At 42.3% G+C, this 20,553-nt stretch overlaps 1 protein-coding gene across 1 annotated transcript in view; it reads right to left on the minus strand.

The window, feature by feature from the left end:
• glb1 (galactosidase, beta 1) overlaps positions 1–20,028 on the minus strand; it is an 88,146-nt gene extending 68,118 nt beyond the window's left edge. Inside the window, exons 1-10 of the mRNA XM_072560493.1 lie at positions 19,872–20,028; positions 16,845–17,011; positions 11,992–12,142; positions 11,831–11,891; positions 9,684–9,778; positions 7,487–7,667; positions 5,993–6,051; positions 4,948–5,069; positions 4,820–4,860; positions 2,654–2,766 (exon numbers count right to left, since the gene is read on the minus strand). Of these exons, the coding sequence (XP_072416594.1) occupies positions 2,654–2,766; positions 4,820–4,860; positions 4,948–5,069; positions 5,993–6,051; positions 7,487–7,667; positions 9,684–9,778; positions 11,831–11,891; positions 11,992–12,142; positions 16,845–17,011; positions 19,872–19,946 (1,065 nt within the window). The 5' untranslated portion in view covers positions 19,947–20,028. The remainder of the gene's footprint in view (positions 1–2,653; positions 2,767–4,819; positions 4,861–4,947; positions 5,070–5,992; positions 6,052–7,486; positions 7,668–9,683; positions 9,779–11,830; positions 11,892–11,991; positions 12,143–16,844; positions 17,012–19,871) is intronic.
• Positions 20,029–20,553: the final 525 nt, after the last annotated feature.

Here is a 20,553-nt window from a genome sequence, read left to right on the forward strand (position 1 = left end):
TCAGCCAATGCTATTTTTCTGTCAGACCCCATAATTCTGGATTCCCTCACTGATTAAAATTTTGTCTATCTCAAAGTAGAGTATACTTAATGACCCAGCCTTGTGGTTAAGAATACAGTGAACAGGTTTCCAGTTATAACAGAAAATCGTGTGTGTGTGACTCAAACCAGAGATTAATATCAAAGTTGACTGATGGTCTCCAACTGACAAAATGTCATCTTACAAAAGGACTGCAGGAGAATGAGAAAACTTGTAGAATGGGTGGATGTTGTTCAATGTAAAAACATGGTCAATTAAAAGCAAAGAACAACATCTTAAATTGTAACATTTTCAATGAAGAGCAGGGGAAATGTGAACTACAGATACATGAGGTTTTAAAAGGTTTCAGTGCAAGTACATGGTATTATCACAGAATTATTACAGTGCACAGGCAGGCCATTTAGCCCATCATGCCTGCAACAGCACATGGAATTCAGGGAAACTTGGCAAGAGGGATCAGAAACTGACTTAGTAATAGGACACAAGGAGTAATGGTAGAAGGCTGTTTGAGTGACCAGAGGCTGGTGTGCAGGAGGGTATGACAAGGAGCAGTACTGGACCCTTATTGTTTGTTATAAACATAAATAATATAGATAAGAGTGTGGGGGCAACGTCAAGTAAGTTTGCAGACAACACCAATACTGGAAGAGGGATTAATAATGGAGAAGATGGTTGTGCGTTCGAAGCAGGAACGATTCCTCCCTCTCATTCTGTCCACCCAGCTCATGATCAGATTATCTCTCAGACCTCTTTCTAAGAACAATCCCAACTTCAATCTATCCTCAAAGCTGAGCAGATGATTGAAATTGTAGATCCGACATCTAGTGCGGAACTCGTGCAGCATCTCAGGCTGCACTTGGCCTACTGTACAGTTCTGGCATCCCTGTTATTAGAAGGTTATGAATTTAGTGGAAAAACTACTAACAACAATTCTACCAGGGTTGAAGAATCACAGAAGCAGAGTCCCCCACAACACGAGAAATCTGAAATTAAAACAGAAACCACTCGAAATACTCAGCAAGTCGGGTAGAATTTGTGGAGAGAGAAAGAATGTTAACAGACAGCATTCTTTCTTTGTTTCTGATCTCAGTCACCAGGTCTAAATGGGGGGGGGGGGCTGGTGAGAAGGTCACACTGTGTGAGAGACCCCGGTCCACTCACTGCTGGTTTCCATGAAGAAGTCAACTATCGACCAGAGGGAAGGCTCTCTGCCCTTTGGCTCTCAAAGCTGGAAGGTCAATTCGATGCATGAAAGCAACAGCAGGATACCATGCAGAAGTTTAAATATTTTAAGAAAGGGCTCTTTTTGGCAGCCAAACCAGTGGATGGGGGCTGTTGAGGGCAGTTTGGGCTCAGGTTGCTGGGGCAGTGCAGGGGGATCTCTTGAGTAGGAGGGCTGCAGCTATTGCTGCATCCACACAAGAAAGGAGGGCCTCTTAGCTCAAGTGGCCCTAAAAGTACAGTGTCTGATGGAAGGCCCCCCCGCAAAATGCTAAACTCTGTTTCTTTTCCCAATAGCAGACCTGCTGAGTACTTCCAGCAGTTTTTTGCTTGTACTTGACAGGTTTGGAATTATGAAGGCAGACTATGATGAGATTTCCTGAAGAAGGGCTCATGCCCGAAACGTCGATTCCCCTGTTCCTTGGATGCTATCTGACCAGCTGCGCGCTTTTCCAGCAACACATTTTCAGCTATGCCGAGATTAAGGATGGTTCATTGGAACTGAGGCAATGTTTAAGAGTATGAGGGACCGCTGGTAAAAGACTGAGGGCAAGCGAGTAATTCATTTTGCAATAAACCCCAAGCAGTTTTCATGGAGGTCATAATTATGTTTAAACCTAACCTTTCTCACATATTTTATGCACACTCAGAAACAGATATGTTTGCTGTACAGACACAACAGACCCATTCCGTGCTTTGCTTGCCCTAAACACCAGCGTTCCAGACAATGAAATAAATATTGAGAGAGCTTGGAACATGTTGGTAAAGACTGGTATGAGCTTGTGATAAAGTGAAGCTTTAAAATTGAGAAATATGATTAATAAATTTAGAAGATGAGAAAATAAAAGATCTATAAAGTCGATCTCAGTGACAGTAACATAATGTTCTCCAGAAAAGCACCACCATGCGTTGCCTGAGACTATGTTCAAGTAGCATTTAATAAACATGTTGTGACCCTTGCATAGAGAGCCTTTATTTGTCGTACATGGATAGAGATTGCAGGCTTAGTGTATCCTTGAGGCTATTTAAAGCTAAACAGAAGCATTTTGTTTCTGTTTGTTGGCAACAAGTATATTGAGCCCATTCCAATAAAGCAATTCAAAGTAAAGGGCAGGAAACATGTCCTTACAGAGAGGGCGATTCGAATCTTGTTCTGCAAAATGTTATTGAAACCGATGCCATATTTCTAAAAAGTAATCCTGTGTTTTTTTTAGGAAAGAATATTTAAGGGTGCGGAAAGCAAGAAGAGGATGGACGTAGGTTAGGTGACTCTTAGACAAAACAGATTTAACAGGTGAAATAGCCTTTTATGTGCTGGAATATCCCTGGATTTTATTTGAGCAGTGGACTTCCTTCATAATATTTGCTACTTCTGTTTTGCTTCATCCCTTACCTTTCCAATAACTTGCCGAACACTGAAGTATTTGTCAGTCGGGTCTCCTGCTTCTGACAGGGGGGCGTCATAGTCATAACTCGTTGGCTCTGGCCAATAGGGAGAGTTTGCTCCTACGTCAATTATTAAAAAAATGTATTTAAAGACAAATACACAACACCCTTTTTTCACAAATACTATGGGCAGCATGGGAGACTTGTGCAAGATTTAACGCAAGAACATTATACCATGTGAGTGGTTGAGAAAATGGAATACTTATTCTCTAGAATTTAGATGTGGGAGAGGCAAACCCTTTGAAACAAACAGGATTCTGAGGGGTTGGCAGGATAGGCACAGAGATCACTTGTCTTGGCTGGAGAAGCTAGATCACAGGAGGCGCAGGCTCAGGAGAAGGGACGGTCATTTAGGATGGACAGGAGGAGAAACTTCTGCACTTGAACCTGCGTATTCTCTAGCCAACAGGGGTTTGAAATATATTTAATTCTGAGATAGTCAAGACATTTGGTGTGGCAAGGAGTCAAGGGATATGGGGAGCAATGTGGTGAGGCATGAGCCACCAAGTTCCGTGTTTGACAGCAGCCTCTGCAAAGGGAAGCTATCCTTTGCCATGCCGAGTGTCTTGTGCCGAACTTGCCAACAGCTGAAAGGGAATGTTAATGGGGAGGGAGCAGACATGTGGCAATGAAGCCCAAGATTAGCCATGATTAACGTGAATGGTAGAGAAAGCTCAGGTGTCCATAGAGTGCCCTTAATTCTTATAAAAAGTAAGCAGCATATCCAAGTTACAGCCAACCAATAAAGCATCTTTTGAAATGTAGTCCGTGCTGTAATGTAGCATGTGTAGCAGCCAATTTGTACACAGTAAGCTTCCACAAGCAGTCATGTGATAATGGCAAGATATTCTGTTTGTGTGAAGCTGGTTCTGAGGTAAAGATTTTGAACAATGCTCTAATAATTCCCCGCCTCTTCTATCAAAATAGTAGCTCGGGATAATGCCCAAAATAGAGCCCTTTTACATCTGCTGCAGCAGGGCCTGACTTTCTCATCTAAATGACGGCACCTCTGACAGTGCAGAACAACTTGTGGGCGGCACGGTGGCACATTGGTTAGCACTGCTGCCTCACAGCACCAGAGACCCGGGTTCAATTCCTGCCTCAGGCGACTGACTGTGTGGAGTTTGCACGTTCTCCCCATGTCGGCGTGGGCACCCTCTGGGTGCTCTGGTTTCCTCCCACAGTCCAAAGATGTGCAGGTCAGGTGAATTGGCCATGCTAAATTGCCCCTAGTGTTAGGTAAGGGGTAAATGTAGGGGTATGGGGGGTTGCACTTCAGCGGGGCGGTGTGGACTTGTTGGGCCGAAGAGTCTGTTTCCACACTGTAAGTAATCTAATCTAAACTTTAGTACTGCACTGGAGTTTCAGACTTGACCTTTGAGCTGAATCCCTGGAGTGGGGCTTGAACCTGGAATCTTGTGACTCAAGAAGCTACCAACTGAGCCATGGCCGACAGCAAGCAACCTGATAATTTAGTCAGCACAGAAGAGTTGAGAGTGTTAGTGGTGAGGTAGAGCTGGGTGCTGTCAGTGTACACATGAAAACAGACATTCTGCTTTCAGATGATGTCATGGGAGACCATGTAGACAAGAAACAGGAGCCAGCTAAGGACAGATCCTCTGCAGGAGCAGAAAAGAAGTCATTGCAATTAATCCTCTGGCTACAATTAATTTGATGTCCTCGTGTATAAGTAATTATCACGAGTAGATTAATTGTTAAATGCATACTTGCATCAGTAATTAGTGACTGGTACAGTGGACATTACTGTTACCAGCTCAATGATTAGTGCTAGTACAGTTAAAGTTGAGGTTATAGATTCATTCGCCAAGCTGATGTGGTTTCCGGGAGACATTCTGTTGCCTTGCTAGGTGACATCGTCAGTGCATCTTCAATATGGTGTTGTCCCTCATAGGACAGATAAATGCCAGATGGGACAAACCACCAACATCATATCGAGGCAACAAAACGTCTGCTGAAAACCACACCAGCTCAGTGAATGAATCTATGCCCTCAACCACAACCTGAGCTACAAACCTTTGCAAAAATCCGAGACAGTTCAAGTTATTAAACAGACTAGTTATTCCAGCAAGGTTAAAGTTACTGATAGACTCACCATTCCAGTAGGCAAAGTTTGTTCCTCCTACAAACATGTACCTGATGATATTAAAACAAAGATTACATTTCAAGACAGAATTGCAACATTACATTATGGAACATCAGAAACTCATTAAAAATACGTACATATTGACATTGGCTCCAAGGGCAAGGATTTCATCCAATGATTTAGCAACGACTTCTTTTTTGATCACAGAGTGTTTCTTGCCCCAGTGATCCAACCATCCTGTGTAAAACTCAGAGTTTACCTAATATAAAAAAAAGCATCCAATTCATCGACTCAAACATTTAATTTGTATTTTTTACCCTGAAAATATATCTGAACGATATATCATTTGCAATGCATTCCAAATTACATCCAATTAATTGCTCGATCTTTCAATATTTACATTGTAAAAGGCTCATTGCAGGTTGGAAATGAACAAGGTGTTTCTTCTCAAGGTGAAAGTTGGAGTTCATCAGTATTCAGGTAGTTACAATTCTCTGCATCAACTGTCCCACTTAGGAAGAAACCTTTAATGCATTGGACCAAAATACCTTTCTACATTGAGAAACTTGAGTCAATGTTAATATCGTGTTTACAATTTTTCATGCTTTTCCACATGTTAAATGGTATAATTTCTATCCGATAAGCAGTGTACAATATGCTAACTGGATCCTAGCCATGTAGTGAATCAGGAACCATGAGAGCATATCCTTAGCAGAACATCAGTCTCTTACATCATCTTACAGATCTATTACCTCCAGGGTCCTCACTGTCCCATCTTCAGCCTCAAGATACATTGGACTCAAAAGGTTAACTCTGTCTCTTCATAGATGCTGCCAGACCAGCTGAGTTCCTGTTTTTATAGCTACTTAAATCGATCTGTTCAGAATGTTGTTACACTGTCTGGAGAGGGTGGGATTTGAACCCAGGCTCAAAGATAGGGACATTGCCACTGCAACACAGGAACCCCACTGCTGGTGGGGCTATTTTAATATGTTCAGGAGAATAATACCAATATCTGTTTATCCCACACTATAACAATGTGATTGACATGACATTAACCTGCAGTTATATTATAACAAACTAATAATTCTACCAAGTTGCATTCTATCTCCTTCTAACTGCCCAGCTGCTCTTGCAGTAAAATTGAATTGGCTGAAAGGATGTCAGTTGCTAGGTGCTTACCAGTGGTCCATGAGGCTCTGCATATCTTTGAGCTTCAAATGATTTTGTAGCATTTCCACCTGTCAACAGAAAATAACACTGCACAGAGTAAGGACAGAAAAAGATGTGTTGTCCAACTAATCCACATGACTCAATGCTTCAAAGTTAGAAGCATAATCCCCATTGTTTATAGCAGGCATGTTCCTGTTAAGTGGACTGAATTTACTCAAGGCAGAGTTAAATCATTTTCAGATCCTCAAGGGAGTCAACGATGGGGGAGATAGGAAAGAGGAATTGAGACCAAACCAGATCATTACAATCTTATTGAACAGAAAAATAGATGTGACATTCCGAACTGCTCCCAATGTTCCCTCTAACCGCAATGTCTGGTGCAATGTGGTCCCTCGACTTTAGTTGCCAGCTTAGGAGTGATCTTATAGAGGTTTAGAAAATCACGAGGGGCATGGATAGGATAAATAGACAAGGTCTTCTCCCTGGGGTGGGGGAGTCCAGAACTAGAGGGCATAGGTTTATGGTGAGAGGGGAAAGATTTAAAAGGGACCTCAATGGCAACTTTTTCATGCAGAGGGTGGTGTATGTATGGAATGAGCTGCCAGAGGAATTGCAATGTTTAAAAGGCAGCTGAATGGGTATATGAATAGGAAGGGTTTAGAGGGAAATGGGCCAAATGTTGGCAAATAGAACTAGATTGGTTTAGGACATCTGGTCAGCATGGATGAGTTAGAATGAAGGGTTTGTGTATGTGCTGTTCAATTCATTGATTCAAAGTCAAATTTCTTTTTCACTGTGAATAAATATGCATTTCTCAGTTTTCTATCATTCTATATTGTCCCTTCTCCAGGACTAGTAAATTCCCAGTACAGGTTAGGCTCCCTCCTAATTACACAAACTTTGCTGTCACTTTTTGGGTCAGGATGATTGAACCCCCAAGGCCCGGTTAGCTCTCTCAGAAGCAATGCTAGGTCCCTCACACTGCTTTATATTTGTGTCGATTTTAAGCTGTCCTCATTTGCTGTATTTTGGCTTTTGGAAGATTAGTGATGGGGGGAAAAAATCAGTTTATGTGAAGCTCGGTTTTCTAGATCGATACCTGGAATGAGTAGGTTGTCCTATGGAGCTGACTGGATTGAAATATGTATGATCCTGAATGGGTCCTGACAAGCTGGACAAGGAAAGGAAATTTCCTGTTGCGAATAAGCCCAGAGCAGGGCAGCACTGTTTAAAATTAGGGTTCACTCTTTTAGGGCTAAGATTAGGATTTTTTTTTCTCTTAGAAGGTTACATTGTTATGGAACTTTTGCCTGAGAAGTTGGTGGGCCTGCTGAGTTTCTCCAAAACCTTGTATTTCTTTAAATTTTAGATTTCCAGCAACAGCATTACTTTGCTTTTATTACGCCTTGCTTTATTGATGAGAGGTCCAAACTGAAAGAAATCCCTTAACCTATTAACATTCGAAGAATTGAAAGCCTTTGAAATAACTAAACACGAGCATACCTGGACCAAAATCCACTGTAGCATATAGCCCTTGCAGTGCACCACACTTCAGGAACCCTTTGTCTGCACCATCCGTTGTAAACAAAATAACTTCATCTCCCAGATGATACCGAAAGAGATTCAGTAGGTATCGTAGGTAATCATAGTCACAAGCAAAGTAGCTACCATATTCATTCTCCACCTGAAACCGCACAAGAATTCTTACACTTACTAATTATGCAGTTACATGTAAAAAAAAAATCGACCCAATTGCAAAACAATTCTCAATAGCTGAAAGAAAGAGCAAGATGTAAATTTGTATGGCACCGTTCAGAATCACCAGGGACCTTTACAGCCAATCCAATGAAGCTGACACGCAAGAAATGTCATGGCCAATTTGCACACAGCAGTCTCCCAGAAACAACAATGGTATAATGGTCAGATAATTTATTTTTGTGATACTGATGCAGGAATCAATATTGAATGAGAGTGGATGGATAATTCACCTGCTCTTCTTCAGAAAAGTGCACGGGATACTTTACATCCAGCAGAAACTGGTGGGAGGGAGAATCCCTCAGTTTATTGCCTCACATGAAATGTGGCACCTCACTATTCTGTCAGTACTGCAGCCTTACACTTGGGTTTTGTCCTATGATTCTGGAGTACACCTGGAACCTTTTGACGCAGAGGCTAGAATACCATCACTGAGTCACTGTTGACACTTGCTACCTACTGGCAACCTCTAATGTTAAACCTATCTCTCTCTCTCTACAGATACGGTCTGACCAGAGTATTTCCAGAATTCTACCAGCATTCTTACTGCGGTTGATAGTTTACCTGTTGCTTAATAACAAATACAACAGATGTCAAAAGAAATGCATAGCGGTTCAAAGAATCCTCTGAAGAATACACCTTGGCTCAAATACTGTAGTGATCCACGGTATCATATTTTGGCAGGGTGGGGGGGTTTGCAAGTAGAGATGTTCAGCTGTAATCCCACAGTTGGTAGTTCTGGCTACTCAGCCATATGCACGAAACAAAAAAGTCCAAACGTATGAAAAACCATCCAACAAATACTTAGAAAATCATCAAAACAATTGTAAAACCCAAGCCATCAGCAGCTGCTGCTGCAAATTAAGCCAATTCCTGCAGCCTGTTTTCGGCTGTGCTATTGCTTTTCTTTCTTCAGGTTGAGTATATACTGGTAAAAAGAATGCTTGCTATAACCCATGGGCTGAATCATAATCCTTCTGCATCATTTTAATTCTGTGCAGACATGTTTTGGTCACATTTCAGTTATCGCCTTCTGCTATGTAACATAATTTCACATGAAGGAGCCCTGTGGAACACACTTCAAGCACTGAATTCTTGTCTTCCTTTCCTCTTTACACAGTAGAAGATTATCTTGAAGCTTTAGATGCTAAGTCAGTGTTTCCTGACATTGAAACCTGGCCAGAATATTACAAACTTCAGAATAAAAGCCTCAAACTCAATTAATTCGGCAGCGTAACTCTGTTTGCTCTGCAACAACGGCATAAGGTTGGTGCCGAATCTTCCAGTTTTTTTTTTGTCCATCCTGCCCAACAATTCGCTTATTTTAACACATTAACACTTTGCAAGCGTCTGGGTGGAAGTTAATCTCTCAGAGCTCCGTCTACTTGTGAAAGTTTGTCTCTGCTCTTCTGCTGCCATTCATTGACTCACTCGAGCTCTGAGGAATATGTGGTTTATATAACCCTCATCCCTTATTTTCAAATCCCACTATGACTGCTCCCTCCCTTTCCCTGTGATCTCCTCCAGCTTGAAAACTTCCCAAGAACTGTGTGCTTTCCTTCAATTCCTGCTTTTCACACATCCTTATTTTCATTTACTTCATGACTGGTGGTTGTGCCTTTAGCTCTCTGGGCTTCAAGTTCTGGGATTCCCTCCTTAACCTTCACTGTTTCTCAACTGCGCTATCTGCCTTAAAGATACTCCTCAAGATCTACTTCTTTCACCTGTTCCTGTGTTGCACTTGGCTCAGCATCAAATGCTGTCTGACAATGCTCCTGTGAAGTACTTTGGGTCATTTTTACTGCATTAAAAGATGCTACACAAGTGCAAGATATTTTTGCACACCCATGGATTATACCCCCACACCCATCCAATCAAGAAGATTAATTATTGACTGATTATTTGGACCAGTTCATTCATCGATTTTAACATAAACACTTTGTACCTGTACCGCAATGATTGGTCCATTGTTCTGATACAAAAAGGGTTTGATCTTGGGAAGTAAAACATCCATCCATTTATGGACAAACTGGAGATAATCTAAGACAAAAGCAAAAGTATCAGACACTGTAAAGAATAAGCCTTACTTCTGTTTAGTTGCAGGATTTGGTATTGTACGGAGAAAGGAAGATCACCTCAAATTTGCTGGTCCCTAATTTTAGTAAGGTGTACTTTTTTTTTGTTATTATTCATTCTCAAAATGAGGGCATCATTGATGGGCCACCATTTATTGCCTCTCTCTAGATGCCCAAGTAGCGACTAGTGGGCCTCCTTTTTCAACCACTGCAGTCCATGCTTCGGAGATAGTGCCGAAACGCTGTCAGGTAGGGAGCGCCAGGATTTGTACCAAGTAAACGATCGAATGATAAAGGTAGAGGGATGGGTGTATATGTGGCTGGATGGTGCAACACTTAAGAGGTGATGCTCTCAAGAATATGCTGTCCTGGTATTTCTAGGAGGTGGAGGTCATGGTTTCGGGAGGTGCTGTCAAAGAAACCTCAGTGAGCTACTGCCATGAACTGTACTGGTGCTGCACTGTACCCAATGTTGGCACTAAAGTGTGCCTGTGCATGAGCACACAACACCCTCGGAATACCACACAATGTTCTGTATTAGTTTTCTTTTGCTTGCATGGTATTTAAGATACGATGCTTTGAAAAAAAAACTGGCTGTGTGTATCACCAAAGGTTTACAAAGAAGAATGACTGCTGCCACATATTGGGAGGATGTGGATCCTTGAGAGGGTGGATGATGTGGAGTTTGAGTGTCGTTGCAGCTGCACCCAAGCAGGCAACTGGACGGTATTTCATCACACTCCTTCTACTGATGCCTTTAAACAATGGTGAGGATGGAAGTTACTTGCTGCAAGACCGCTTTGCTAATTGCAGCATTTCTGGAACTGGTTGAGTTCCTGGTCAGTAGCCACATGCAGATTCGGTTGTGTTGAATCCTGAATGTTGAATGTCAAGGAGTGGTAGTTGGAATGACTCTTTTTGAAGTTGCCTATTGGCTGACACGTATATGGCTTAGAAGTTACTTGCCTCAAGCCAAGTCTGGATGTAATCCAGATCCTTCTGCACATGAGCATTGGATGCTTCATAATTTGAGGAATTCAGAGTGGCAATGAAAAATTGTGAAAACGTGTACACTGGGCAAACTGTGTTCACCAGTGATCAGCCCAGCTTCTGAACTTATAATGATGGAAAGGTCATTGAGGAACCAAGTAGTGAGAATGTGTATTGCTAAAGAGAGAGTGTAATGTAAGTAGAGTGAAAATTTTAAACTAAGATTGAGCTAAGTCTGAGAATTCATTGGAAGTCATGAATAATCAGGTCGTTGGGTGTTCACATAGGAGTGACAGCCACATTCACACTAATTTTCACAAATAATAAGTCTGCTCTAAATACTCTCTTGGATAAATAAGCAGATTTCATTCCCTAATGCTTAAATGTTCCCCAGCAACTACTTAACATCTAGGGCCATAGTTGTATAACATGTTGCTCCAGAGCCATTCAGTTGGATACACTTGCTTTACCTACACACTGATATGTTGCCTGTGGGTCTTCATTCGCTGGTTGACTGTCAGAGATGTGGGTTTTGTTTGCCAAAGCATCCACCAAGTTCACTCACTTGCTCACTTGCACACTCACTCACCCTCCTTCACCTTCCTTCAAATTAATTTCATGCAAAACTCAGCATGGAGAGACAATCCAACCTCATGGAACACGCTCTTGATCTGCTAGCCCCAGTGAGCAAGCAACAATTAGCGTTTCAGTGGTTAGTTTCAATGGTTCTGCTCTAGCATACCTCATTCAAGGTATGGTCTGAGGTTTAGATGCTTGTTTTAATAGTTACAAAAGCAATGCTTCAACAGGAAATTGGATCTAAGTTTTTCTTCTTGGCAAACTGGTCAAAACTTCCTGAGAAAGCAAACATCTGACACAATGCTTAAAGCTCTTTCTTCTTTGGGTTGAACAACAATAATAATTGTTCGCATTTGCTAATTACTTCCCCTCGAGCAAATTATTAATTCTGAATTTTCAATCTTTCACTTTATCAAAGCAAAATCAAATCTACAATTTTACATCTCACCTGGATCTGCAGATCGAAGGACGACTGACTTCTTCTGTAGCAGCCAGGCAGGGAGACCACCCTTTTTAAGAAAAAAAAAATTTTAAAACACTCCAGCTTTATGAACAATTTGTTTTATAAATTTGAATTATAATTTCTCAATTGAATTTTATTGCACTCACCATGTCCCACTCTGCACAAATAAATGGCCCAGCTCGTAAGATGACCAGCAAACCGATATCATTGCACAACTTTAAGAAGGATTCCAAATCTCTATCTCCAGTGAAGTCATATTTGCCAGATTCGGTCTCATGATAATTCCACGGCACATATCTGTATAATTTAAATAGGATCTGGTTTATTGAACAACTGATGCGGATTAATGACAGAGAACATTAGAACAACTGCACATATGGGCTTCCTCATTCTTTAAACCATCCTTTTGTCTATATGCACGAATATAACAATGAACAAACTGTGAATGTTAACTGAGTCACTAGCACCAGAGCTTAAAGCAGCTGCTGCTGCTCCTGAGCTCCCACATTACAAGAACAATTGCATGTGCATAAAGAAATGCATATTATAAAATGAAGTGAGTGCTGTAGGTGATAGAAAGTCTAAGTACATAAAGCAAAGCTTTAAAATAGAAAAACACAATTTGCATGAATTAACCATTTTCACAAACCAGTTTCAAGTCAAAGAAGAACTTACATTTGGGAAGTGCAGCCACGGTTGTCTTGGAGGAAGTGTGCTAACTAATTTGCCACAGTTATAACACTAAGTGCTTTATGTTTCAACCTTTATGCTTGAACGACATTTAAAGAACGAGTACGTTAACTGCAGTGATAGTTTGACATCTTTATTCCCTAACCCTGGCTAAACAATCAATTAATTTTAAGTGGTTGAGCAAATGTCAGCTGGCTGCAGGGGTTTTGGTTTTGGAAGGGGGATTGGGAGGGAGTTGAGGTTAAGAAAGTGGACCATGCCAATATTTGTATCTCAGGCCTGCTGCAGTGCTCCAGTGAGGCTCAACACAAGCTGCAGGAACACCACCTTATCTTCTTTGTAGGCACCTTACCTGTTTATCTGGCTGTAATATTTATCCCTTTAACTTTATTTCTTACTTTTAAAACTTATACTATGAATCACTGTAAGGTAATGTAACTTATTTTTTTCCTTATTTCTCTATTTTGTATCTAAGACTTGTACCTAGGTACTTTGTACATAAGATTTCTGTGCTGTACATCTCTGTGACTCTAAAATGGTGCCATGGAGTTTGACATTGAGAACCTTTCACTGTACTCGAGTGTATGTGATAATAAATCTAATTCTAATGAGTTTTCAGACCACAACACTGAGTTTAACCATTTCAGAATGGGCATACCCTCCTCCATGTTCACTAAGCCCCCATACTTCCACCCGCCTCTATCTCACACACACGCACAACCACCCCCACTCCTCATTTTGTATAAGTTGTCCTAACAGAGTGAGCTCATTTTCAATCATTTATATTTCTTGTTAGCACAGTACCTAGCATTTCTCTCAGCAGCAACCTCTTTGTTTGCCTGTCCCTTTCCCTGAATCCCATCACCATGTAACCTATCCATCAGCCCCCAACTCCTGCTGAGTGCTTCCAGCACTTTCCGCTTTTGTTTCTGATTACCAGCATCTGCCGTTCTTTGTTTTTATTACACAAATGCAAATTCTGTGGTATTGTCTTAAATCAATTCGAGAAGACACAAATAAACATCCACTGAGAGTGAGTAGTCTGTTGACTGTACTATGGATATAATTATTGGAGTCAGTGAACAGATCTCTTTTTCAGAGATGACCCTAGTCCCGTATCTCTCCAACACATTTGACATTTCAGAATTAACTACTTTACATAAACATTCATTACGGAGTCACAGTCATACAGCAGGGAAACAGAACCTTCGGTTTAACTCGTCCATGCCAACCAAGTTTCCCAAACTAAACTAGTTCCACTCGCCTACATTTGGCCTATATCTCTCTAAACCTTTCCTATTCGTGTACCTATCCAAATGTATTTAAATGTTGTAACTGTACCTGCATCTATCACACCCTTCAGTAGTTCATTCCACATCGGAACCACCCTGTGTGTGAAAAAGCTGCCCCTCAAGTCCCTTTAGATAAAGCTAAACTGACTGCAGACATTTAATTACATTAACCTGCAGCACAAGTACTTTTTAATAACATGGGTCTTATTAATGGTTCCATCAACTTTTCATGTACTGAAAATTATCCAGTTCCAGTATACAATCATATTTAAATTTTTCAGGTAGTTTTTGCTGAAAAGTCAAACTTTGTTTTCTTTTAAATTTTCCCTTTCTGATATTTTTACGTTTATTAATCAAATATTTTATTTCCCTCTTTACCTCTCTTTCTGCACATGACCTGACATTGAATTCATCCACCGAATACTGTGTAGCTTTCTTCACAGTCCTGGCTATGTCTTATTTCCCACTGACTGGTTAAGGAGGTGGCCTGTTGGTTGCTCTGGGCTGTTATCAGTCTACAGTTCCAGCAAATTGGTTATCTTGAGTTGCAGGAGAGAGAGGCCTGCCAGCTTCAGATGTCCTGGAGGACTGAAGTGTGACCCTATTGTATTTGATATTGTAGTGCATTACATATAGACTGTCCAAAATATTATTACTCTGTGGACAGTCATGTTTCACAAATAGGAATAGGGAACATGACCTGTTAACCTGCAATGACTATCTTGACCAAAAAATAAACACTAGCCAAGAACTCTGAAAACTTAAGCTCATCTAAAACTCTGCTTCCTGGTTCCTTATTTACATTCACCTATCACCCCTGTGCCTCACTAACTTACATTAGATTACTTACAGTGTGGAAACAGGCCCTTTGGCCCAACAAGTCCTCACTGACCCACCGAAGCGCAACCCACCCATACCCCTATTTACCTAACACTATGGGCAATTTAGCATGGCCAATTCACCTGACCTGCATATCTTTGGACTGTGGGAGGAAACCGGAGCACCCGGAGGAAACCCACGCAGACACGGGGAGAATGTGCAAACTCCACGCAGTCAGTCGCCTGAGGCGGGAATTGAACCCGGGTCTCTGGCGCTGTGAGGCAGCAGTGCTAACCACTGTGCCACCGTGGATCCAGAAGGTAAAAAACAATGACTGCAGATGCTGAAAACCAAATACTGGATTAGTGGTGCTGGAAGAGCACAGCAGTTCAGGCAGCATCCAACGAGCAGCGGATTTCGCTGCTCGTTGGATGCTGCCTGAACTGCTGTGCTCTTCCAGCACCACTAATCCAGTACATTGGATCCAGGTCCAGCAACATCGCAATTTCAAAATTCACATCCTCGTTTTCAAATCCCTTCATGTCTGCCCAACATCTAATCTGCTTAAGCCCATGCTCCCAAAATATCAGGAGTTCCTCTAACTCTGACTTCTTTGCGCACGCCTGAATTTAAGTTTTCCACCAGTGATGGCTTTGTTTTCAACCACATTAGTCCCAGGTTCTAGAATTCCCTTCCAAACCTCTCCATCTCTTTCACCTTATTTCAAATGCTTTTTAAAGCTTTACCTCTCTGACAAGCCCTTGACCTTCGGCCTTTGATTCCAAATTTTGTTTCAAAAAATGTCTGCGTAAAGTTTTAAATTAAAAGTGCGAAATAGATACAAGCTGTTTTGCGTCTTCGAACGGTGGCAAGGTGTCTTACATCCACATGAACAGGTAGGGAAGGCCTCTGTCTCTCCAGAAAGACCAAAGATTATGTAGTAATAGGTCCCAAGACCACGCCTAGGACAACTAGCAACCTGGAGGCAGACAATGTCAAAAAAAAAAGAGACCAATAGATGTAATTCTAAAGCAAAGCAGAAATTGCTGGAAAATTTCATCAGATCTGGCAGCATCTGTGGAGAGAAATCAGAGTTAACGTTTCAGGTTCAGTGACCCTTCTTCAGAACTGATGGTAGGTAGGAAAAGGATCATTTTATACAGAAGATGGGGTGGGGGGTTGTAAACAATAGGTAGAGATAGAGCCCAAACAGAGAGAAACCCAGTTGGATAAATAAAGGAGTGGTTAAAAGTCAATGTGGGGGAATGAATAGCTGCTTAAGGGGACAATTAGTGGCTGACAATATGTAGTGTGTGGTGGCAGCTGTGTAATGACAAGCTTGTTGATATTAAGTCCAGAAGACTGATTGCAATGTGGTCTCCCTACATTGGGAAAACCAAGCACAGAGTGGGCCACCACTTCACACAATACCATCGTTCTGTCTGCAATAAAAGAGCTTCCAGGTGCCTGCCACTTCACTACACCACTGTGTTCGCTGGCCAACATCTCTGTCTCCGGCTTACTGCAGCACTCCAGTGACGCTCAGCCCAGGATGAAAGAATATTACCTCATTTTCAATTTGGGAAAATTGTAGGCTTCTGGACTCAATATTGAGTTCCACAATTATCAGGCTTGAGTCGATAAATGTGGAGCTGGAGAAAGCACAGCAGGTCACGCAGCATCAGAGGAGGAGAGTCGACATTTTGGGTAGGACCTTCCATCAGGACTGGGAGGGAGAAGGGGGCTGAGAAATAAATAAAGGGAGTGGAGTAGGGCTGGGGGAAAGGTAGGTGGGATAGCGATAGGTGGATACAGGTAGGAGGTGATTGAGACTGGTCAGTGGGAAAGGGGGAGTGGATAGGTGGGAAGGAAAATGGACAGGTTAAATCAGGTCAAGGGGATGAGGTAGAGAAGGAGGGCCGGACCTGGGATGAGGTGGGGAGATTTGGAAGCTGGTGAATTCTATGTTGAGGCCATAAGGTTGTCTTGATGAAGGACCCTGCTCCTCTCCTGCTGTGTTTTTTCCAGCTCCACATTTTATCAACTCTGACTTTCCAGCATCTGCAGTCCTCACTATCTCCAAATGATAGGCCTTGAGCACCTTTCCCCCAACCCAACAAACCCAAGCCTATTCAATCCAATATCTGCATTTCTTTCTGCTTTTTTTCCCAGACAAAATTATAAGTTGTCACACTCACGTTTGAATTGCATTCAATCCCGCCATATACATTTTCATAAGGCGGTCCTTCCAGTAGTAACGAGGTACACGAGAGTAGTGTATGCTCCCCGAAATGTAGCGAAAAGTTTTGCCATCCTTTCGGAAACAGTCATTGTCATAATCAATTTGGAATGTTCCAGATGAACTCTGAAAAAAATAACACAAGTCAGCTACGATCAGATTGTCAGACTCTCACTTACAAAAAGCATTTGATAAAAGCCAGTCACGTTGAGGGAACGGTGTGTAGAATTGTAATCTGCCATGGAAAGGTCGGGATGTGATGTGACGTGGGCTCCCTTGCACTGGTCGCACAGGAGCAAGTGTAGTGCAGAGAATCAGCATTTCTCACAGAGTACCAGTTAAGTACTGAGGACAAAACATGCAGGAAACTTCAGTGTTGCAATTTTATCTACGCTTTTTCCTTCACCTTTCCAGATTACACAGTTGACTGACTGATGAACAGTTCTGGGGCTGTGTTGTTTGGATCCTTTTATTTCATCATTCCTTAAGTTATGGACACTTAAAGTCAAAAATATTATCCCATGAATTATGATCGCTTATTTTGTTCGCTTGCTCCATTACTCAGCAAGACTGTGGCCAAACTCTAAGTAGTCGGCTTTGCTCAATATACCTCTGTCTTGAGATAACCAAAATCAATCGATTTAAAATCTAAAATTAACAACTGATCTAGCATCAACTTACATTTACAGAAGAGAGTTCCAACATTTCCAATGTGTTTTGTGTAGAAATATTGCCTAATTTTATGCCAGTAAGATCTGTTTCTAATTTTTAAAGACTCTGCCCTCGAGAATTAGACACCCGAAGCTTCTTAAAAAATAGTTTCCCTCCAACTGCTGCGCTAATTTCTTTGATCAAGTCGCATCTTCATCTTCTGGATTCCAGAGTACACAGCCTCTGTTAACTAAATCTCTCATTAGATTTTAATCATTGGAATGAAGGTATCATTCTGGTTAATCAATGCTGCACTTTCTCTGGGGCCAATTTGTATGGTATGATAGAGTCGATAAATTGTGGAGCTGCAAAACGCACAGCAGGTCAAGCAGCATCAGAAGGGCAGGAGAGTCCTTGTATCAGGCAGGACCCTTCATCAGGAGCTCCCTTCATCATCCTGATGAAGGGTCCTGCCTGAAACATTGTCTCTCCTGCTCTTCTGATGCTGCTTGATCTGCAGTGCTTTTTCTAGCTCCACATTTTATCGACTGACTTTCCAGCAACAACAGTCCTCACTATCTCCAAGTGGTATGATTGAGTGTCTTAATAAAGCTGAAATAGGACAAACAGGAAGACAGCTAACGATCCGTATCCATGAACGCCAACTAGCCACGAAACGACACGACCAGCTTTCCTTAGTAGCCACACACACAGATGACAAGCAACATGAATTCGATTGGGACAACACTACCATTATAGGGCAAGCCAAACAGAGAACAGCCAGGGAATTCCTAGAGGCATGGCACTCATCCACAGACTCTATCAACAAACACATCGACCTGGATCCAATATACCGGCCACTACAGCAGACAGCTGGAACTGACAACCGGAAGCGGCAGAGACAGGCCACTATAAATGCCGGAGGAAACATCACAGAAGCGCTTCACAGGAGGCTCCCAAGCACTGAGGATGTCACCTAGACAGGGGACGAAACGTTTGCAAGACAAATTCCCAGCTCGGCGAACAGAACCACAACAAAGCTGAAATAAATAAGTGTCTCCAATTCACTTTTAAAAACAGACATATCTGACTTCATAGCCAGAAATGGTGCTTGCTTTCAACACAAGGGCAAAGCTACAAAAGTAGCTGCGTATTAACCTGATAATAAAATGCACTGGAAAATATAGAAGTCGGTGCACTGCTGTTCTAGGGTAAAATGTCTTGCACTAGGGCACAATCTAAGCACCTCTTAGAGGAAACGATTCTTGTCTAAACAAAGCTTCTGCACCTGTAGATGACCTTTTGGAACCTGGAAATGCTGCCTTATTCACTGTTGCCAGCATTTTCTGTTCTTGTTTTGGATCACGAAGGAACATACTGGATGTTGAATACAGAGAGACAGACAAACACTGAGGGTCTAAAGCAAAATACCACAAATACCAAAAATGGAAAACATTAAACAGAGAATGCTGAATACATTCCATTTCATGTGTTGAGAAATAAAAACCTTTCCAGTCAACGGCTTTTCATCAGAACTGGAGGTGAGGTTTAATGAGGACTGAAAAGTTGCAATAATGAACTTAAAAGAGGCTTTCAGTAAAACATTCAATCACTTTACATTTGGTCTCCCTGATATAGAGGAGGCAACACTGTGGACAATGAATACAGTATCAGTATACTGAACAGAAAGGTGGGTGGGAAAATCTTTGGTTCACCTGGAAGGAATGGTTTGTGTCTGCCAGCAGAGAGAGGGAGAAGTGAAAGTTGTAAATTCAAAAATTAAGGAACTTGGTGCTGAATACAGGGGACGGGCACGCTCTCTCCAGTGTTGGGGACAGGGTCACTGGTTGGAGCAGAGAGACAGAGGGTCACTGCAGGGGAGACAGAGTGATAGGGTTTGGCTGCAGGGAAGAGAGCAAGCATCTTATTCGGCGGGGGGGTCTCTCGGCCTGAGAGAGGAAATGAGAGGTTGGGGGGAGGTCACTGGGGAAGAGGTAGAGGGATCGCTTCAGGGAGGTCTCACTGCAGGAGGGATGGGGGGAGGCTGTCACTTTACAGGGAAGTGAGAGAGGGGGTCACCTGGGAACAGAATGAGGGAGATCATTCCGACTGAGAGTGCGTGTGAGAGGATACTCTATCACTACAGAAGAGAGAGGGGGGAGTGGGGGTTCGCTGTGGAAGGGGAGAGAGAATGAGCGAGGTCAACCCAAGTGAGTGAGAGGGTGAGGGGGTCTCGCTGCCCAGTCCAGACACAGAGCAAGGAGGACTTAACTTCTCATACACGGAATGCGGGGTTGCGAACAGAAGGACAATGATGATAAAATTAATCACTTACTGGCGAAATTAGACAGGAACTAAGAGCCAGCAACAGCCACACACCCGGTCCCATGCTTCCTGGTGCTTGCTGCATCAGCTGATGGTAACGTTAAACCATCATCACGTTGTTTTGCTGCAGTGACTGACAGCTGAGGAGCCCAGTGTTCATGCTCTGCTCAGGGCCAGGTCCCTGCTCCCGGTTGGATCCCTGCTCCCGAGCACGGGGTTGCAGATTCTCAGGGATCGCGATATCCCCGAGGATCTCAGTACCGTCCTTTCGAACAATCCGCATTGAAATTTTAACAAAACACCACATGGATCAAAACACAACATTGCAAGCCTCCTCCCTCTACAGCGCTTCAATGGAAGTGTCTGATCACTTTCCCGTTCCTTTGGCTTAAAACATCAAGAACCACAAATAGTTTAATTATGAAGAGTGTAGCTGATTATTTTTTTGGCTTCAGTTTGTATAAATCATGGTAGAAGTGAAAATGTTCATGTACTAATGGAGATATTGAAAACCCGACTCGAGCAACCCGTTAAATCAATGCACACTAAAAGGATGTGTTGTTGAAAAAAGTCATATTGCAGATTCTCTTGCAATACCAGACATTTTTATTTAGTTCTTTCATGGGATGTGGGTAATGCGTTAATTTGCTCCCCAGACATTGTTGATGTGTTGGGTTCTGGGTGGGTGAGGT

This window comes from Chiloscyllium punctatum, chromosome 41 (assembly GCF_047496795.1).
Source record: "Chiloscyllium punctatum isolate Juve2018m chromosome 41, sChiPun1.3, whole genome shotgun sequence".
NCBI lineage: Eukaryota > Metazoa > Chordata > Chondrichthyes > Orectolobiformes > Hemiscylliidae > Chiloscyllium > Chiloscyllium punctatum.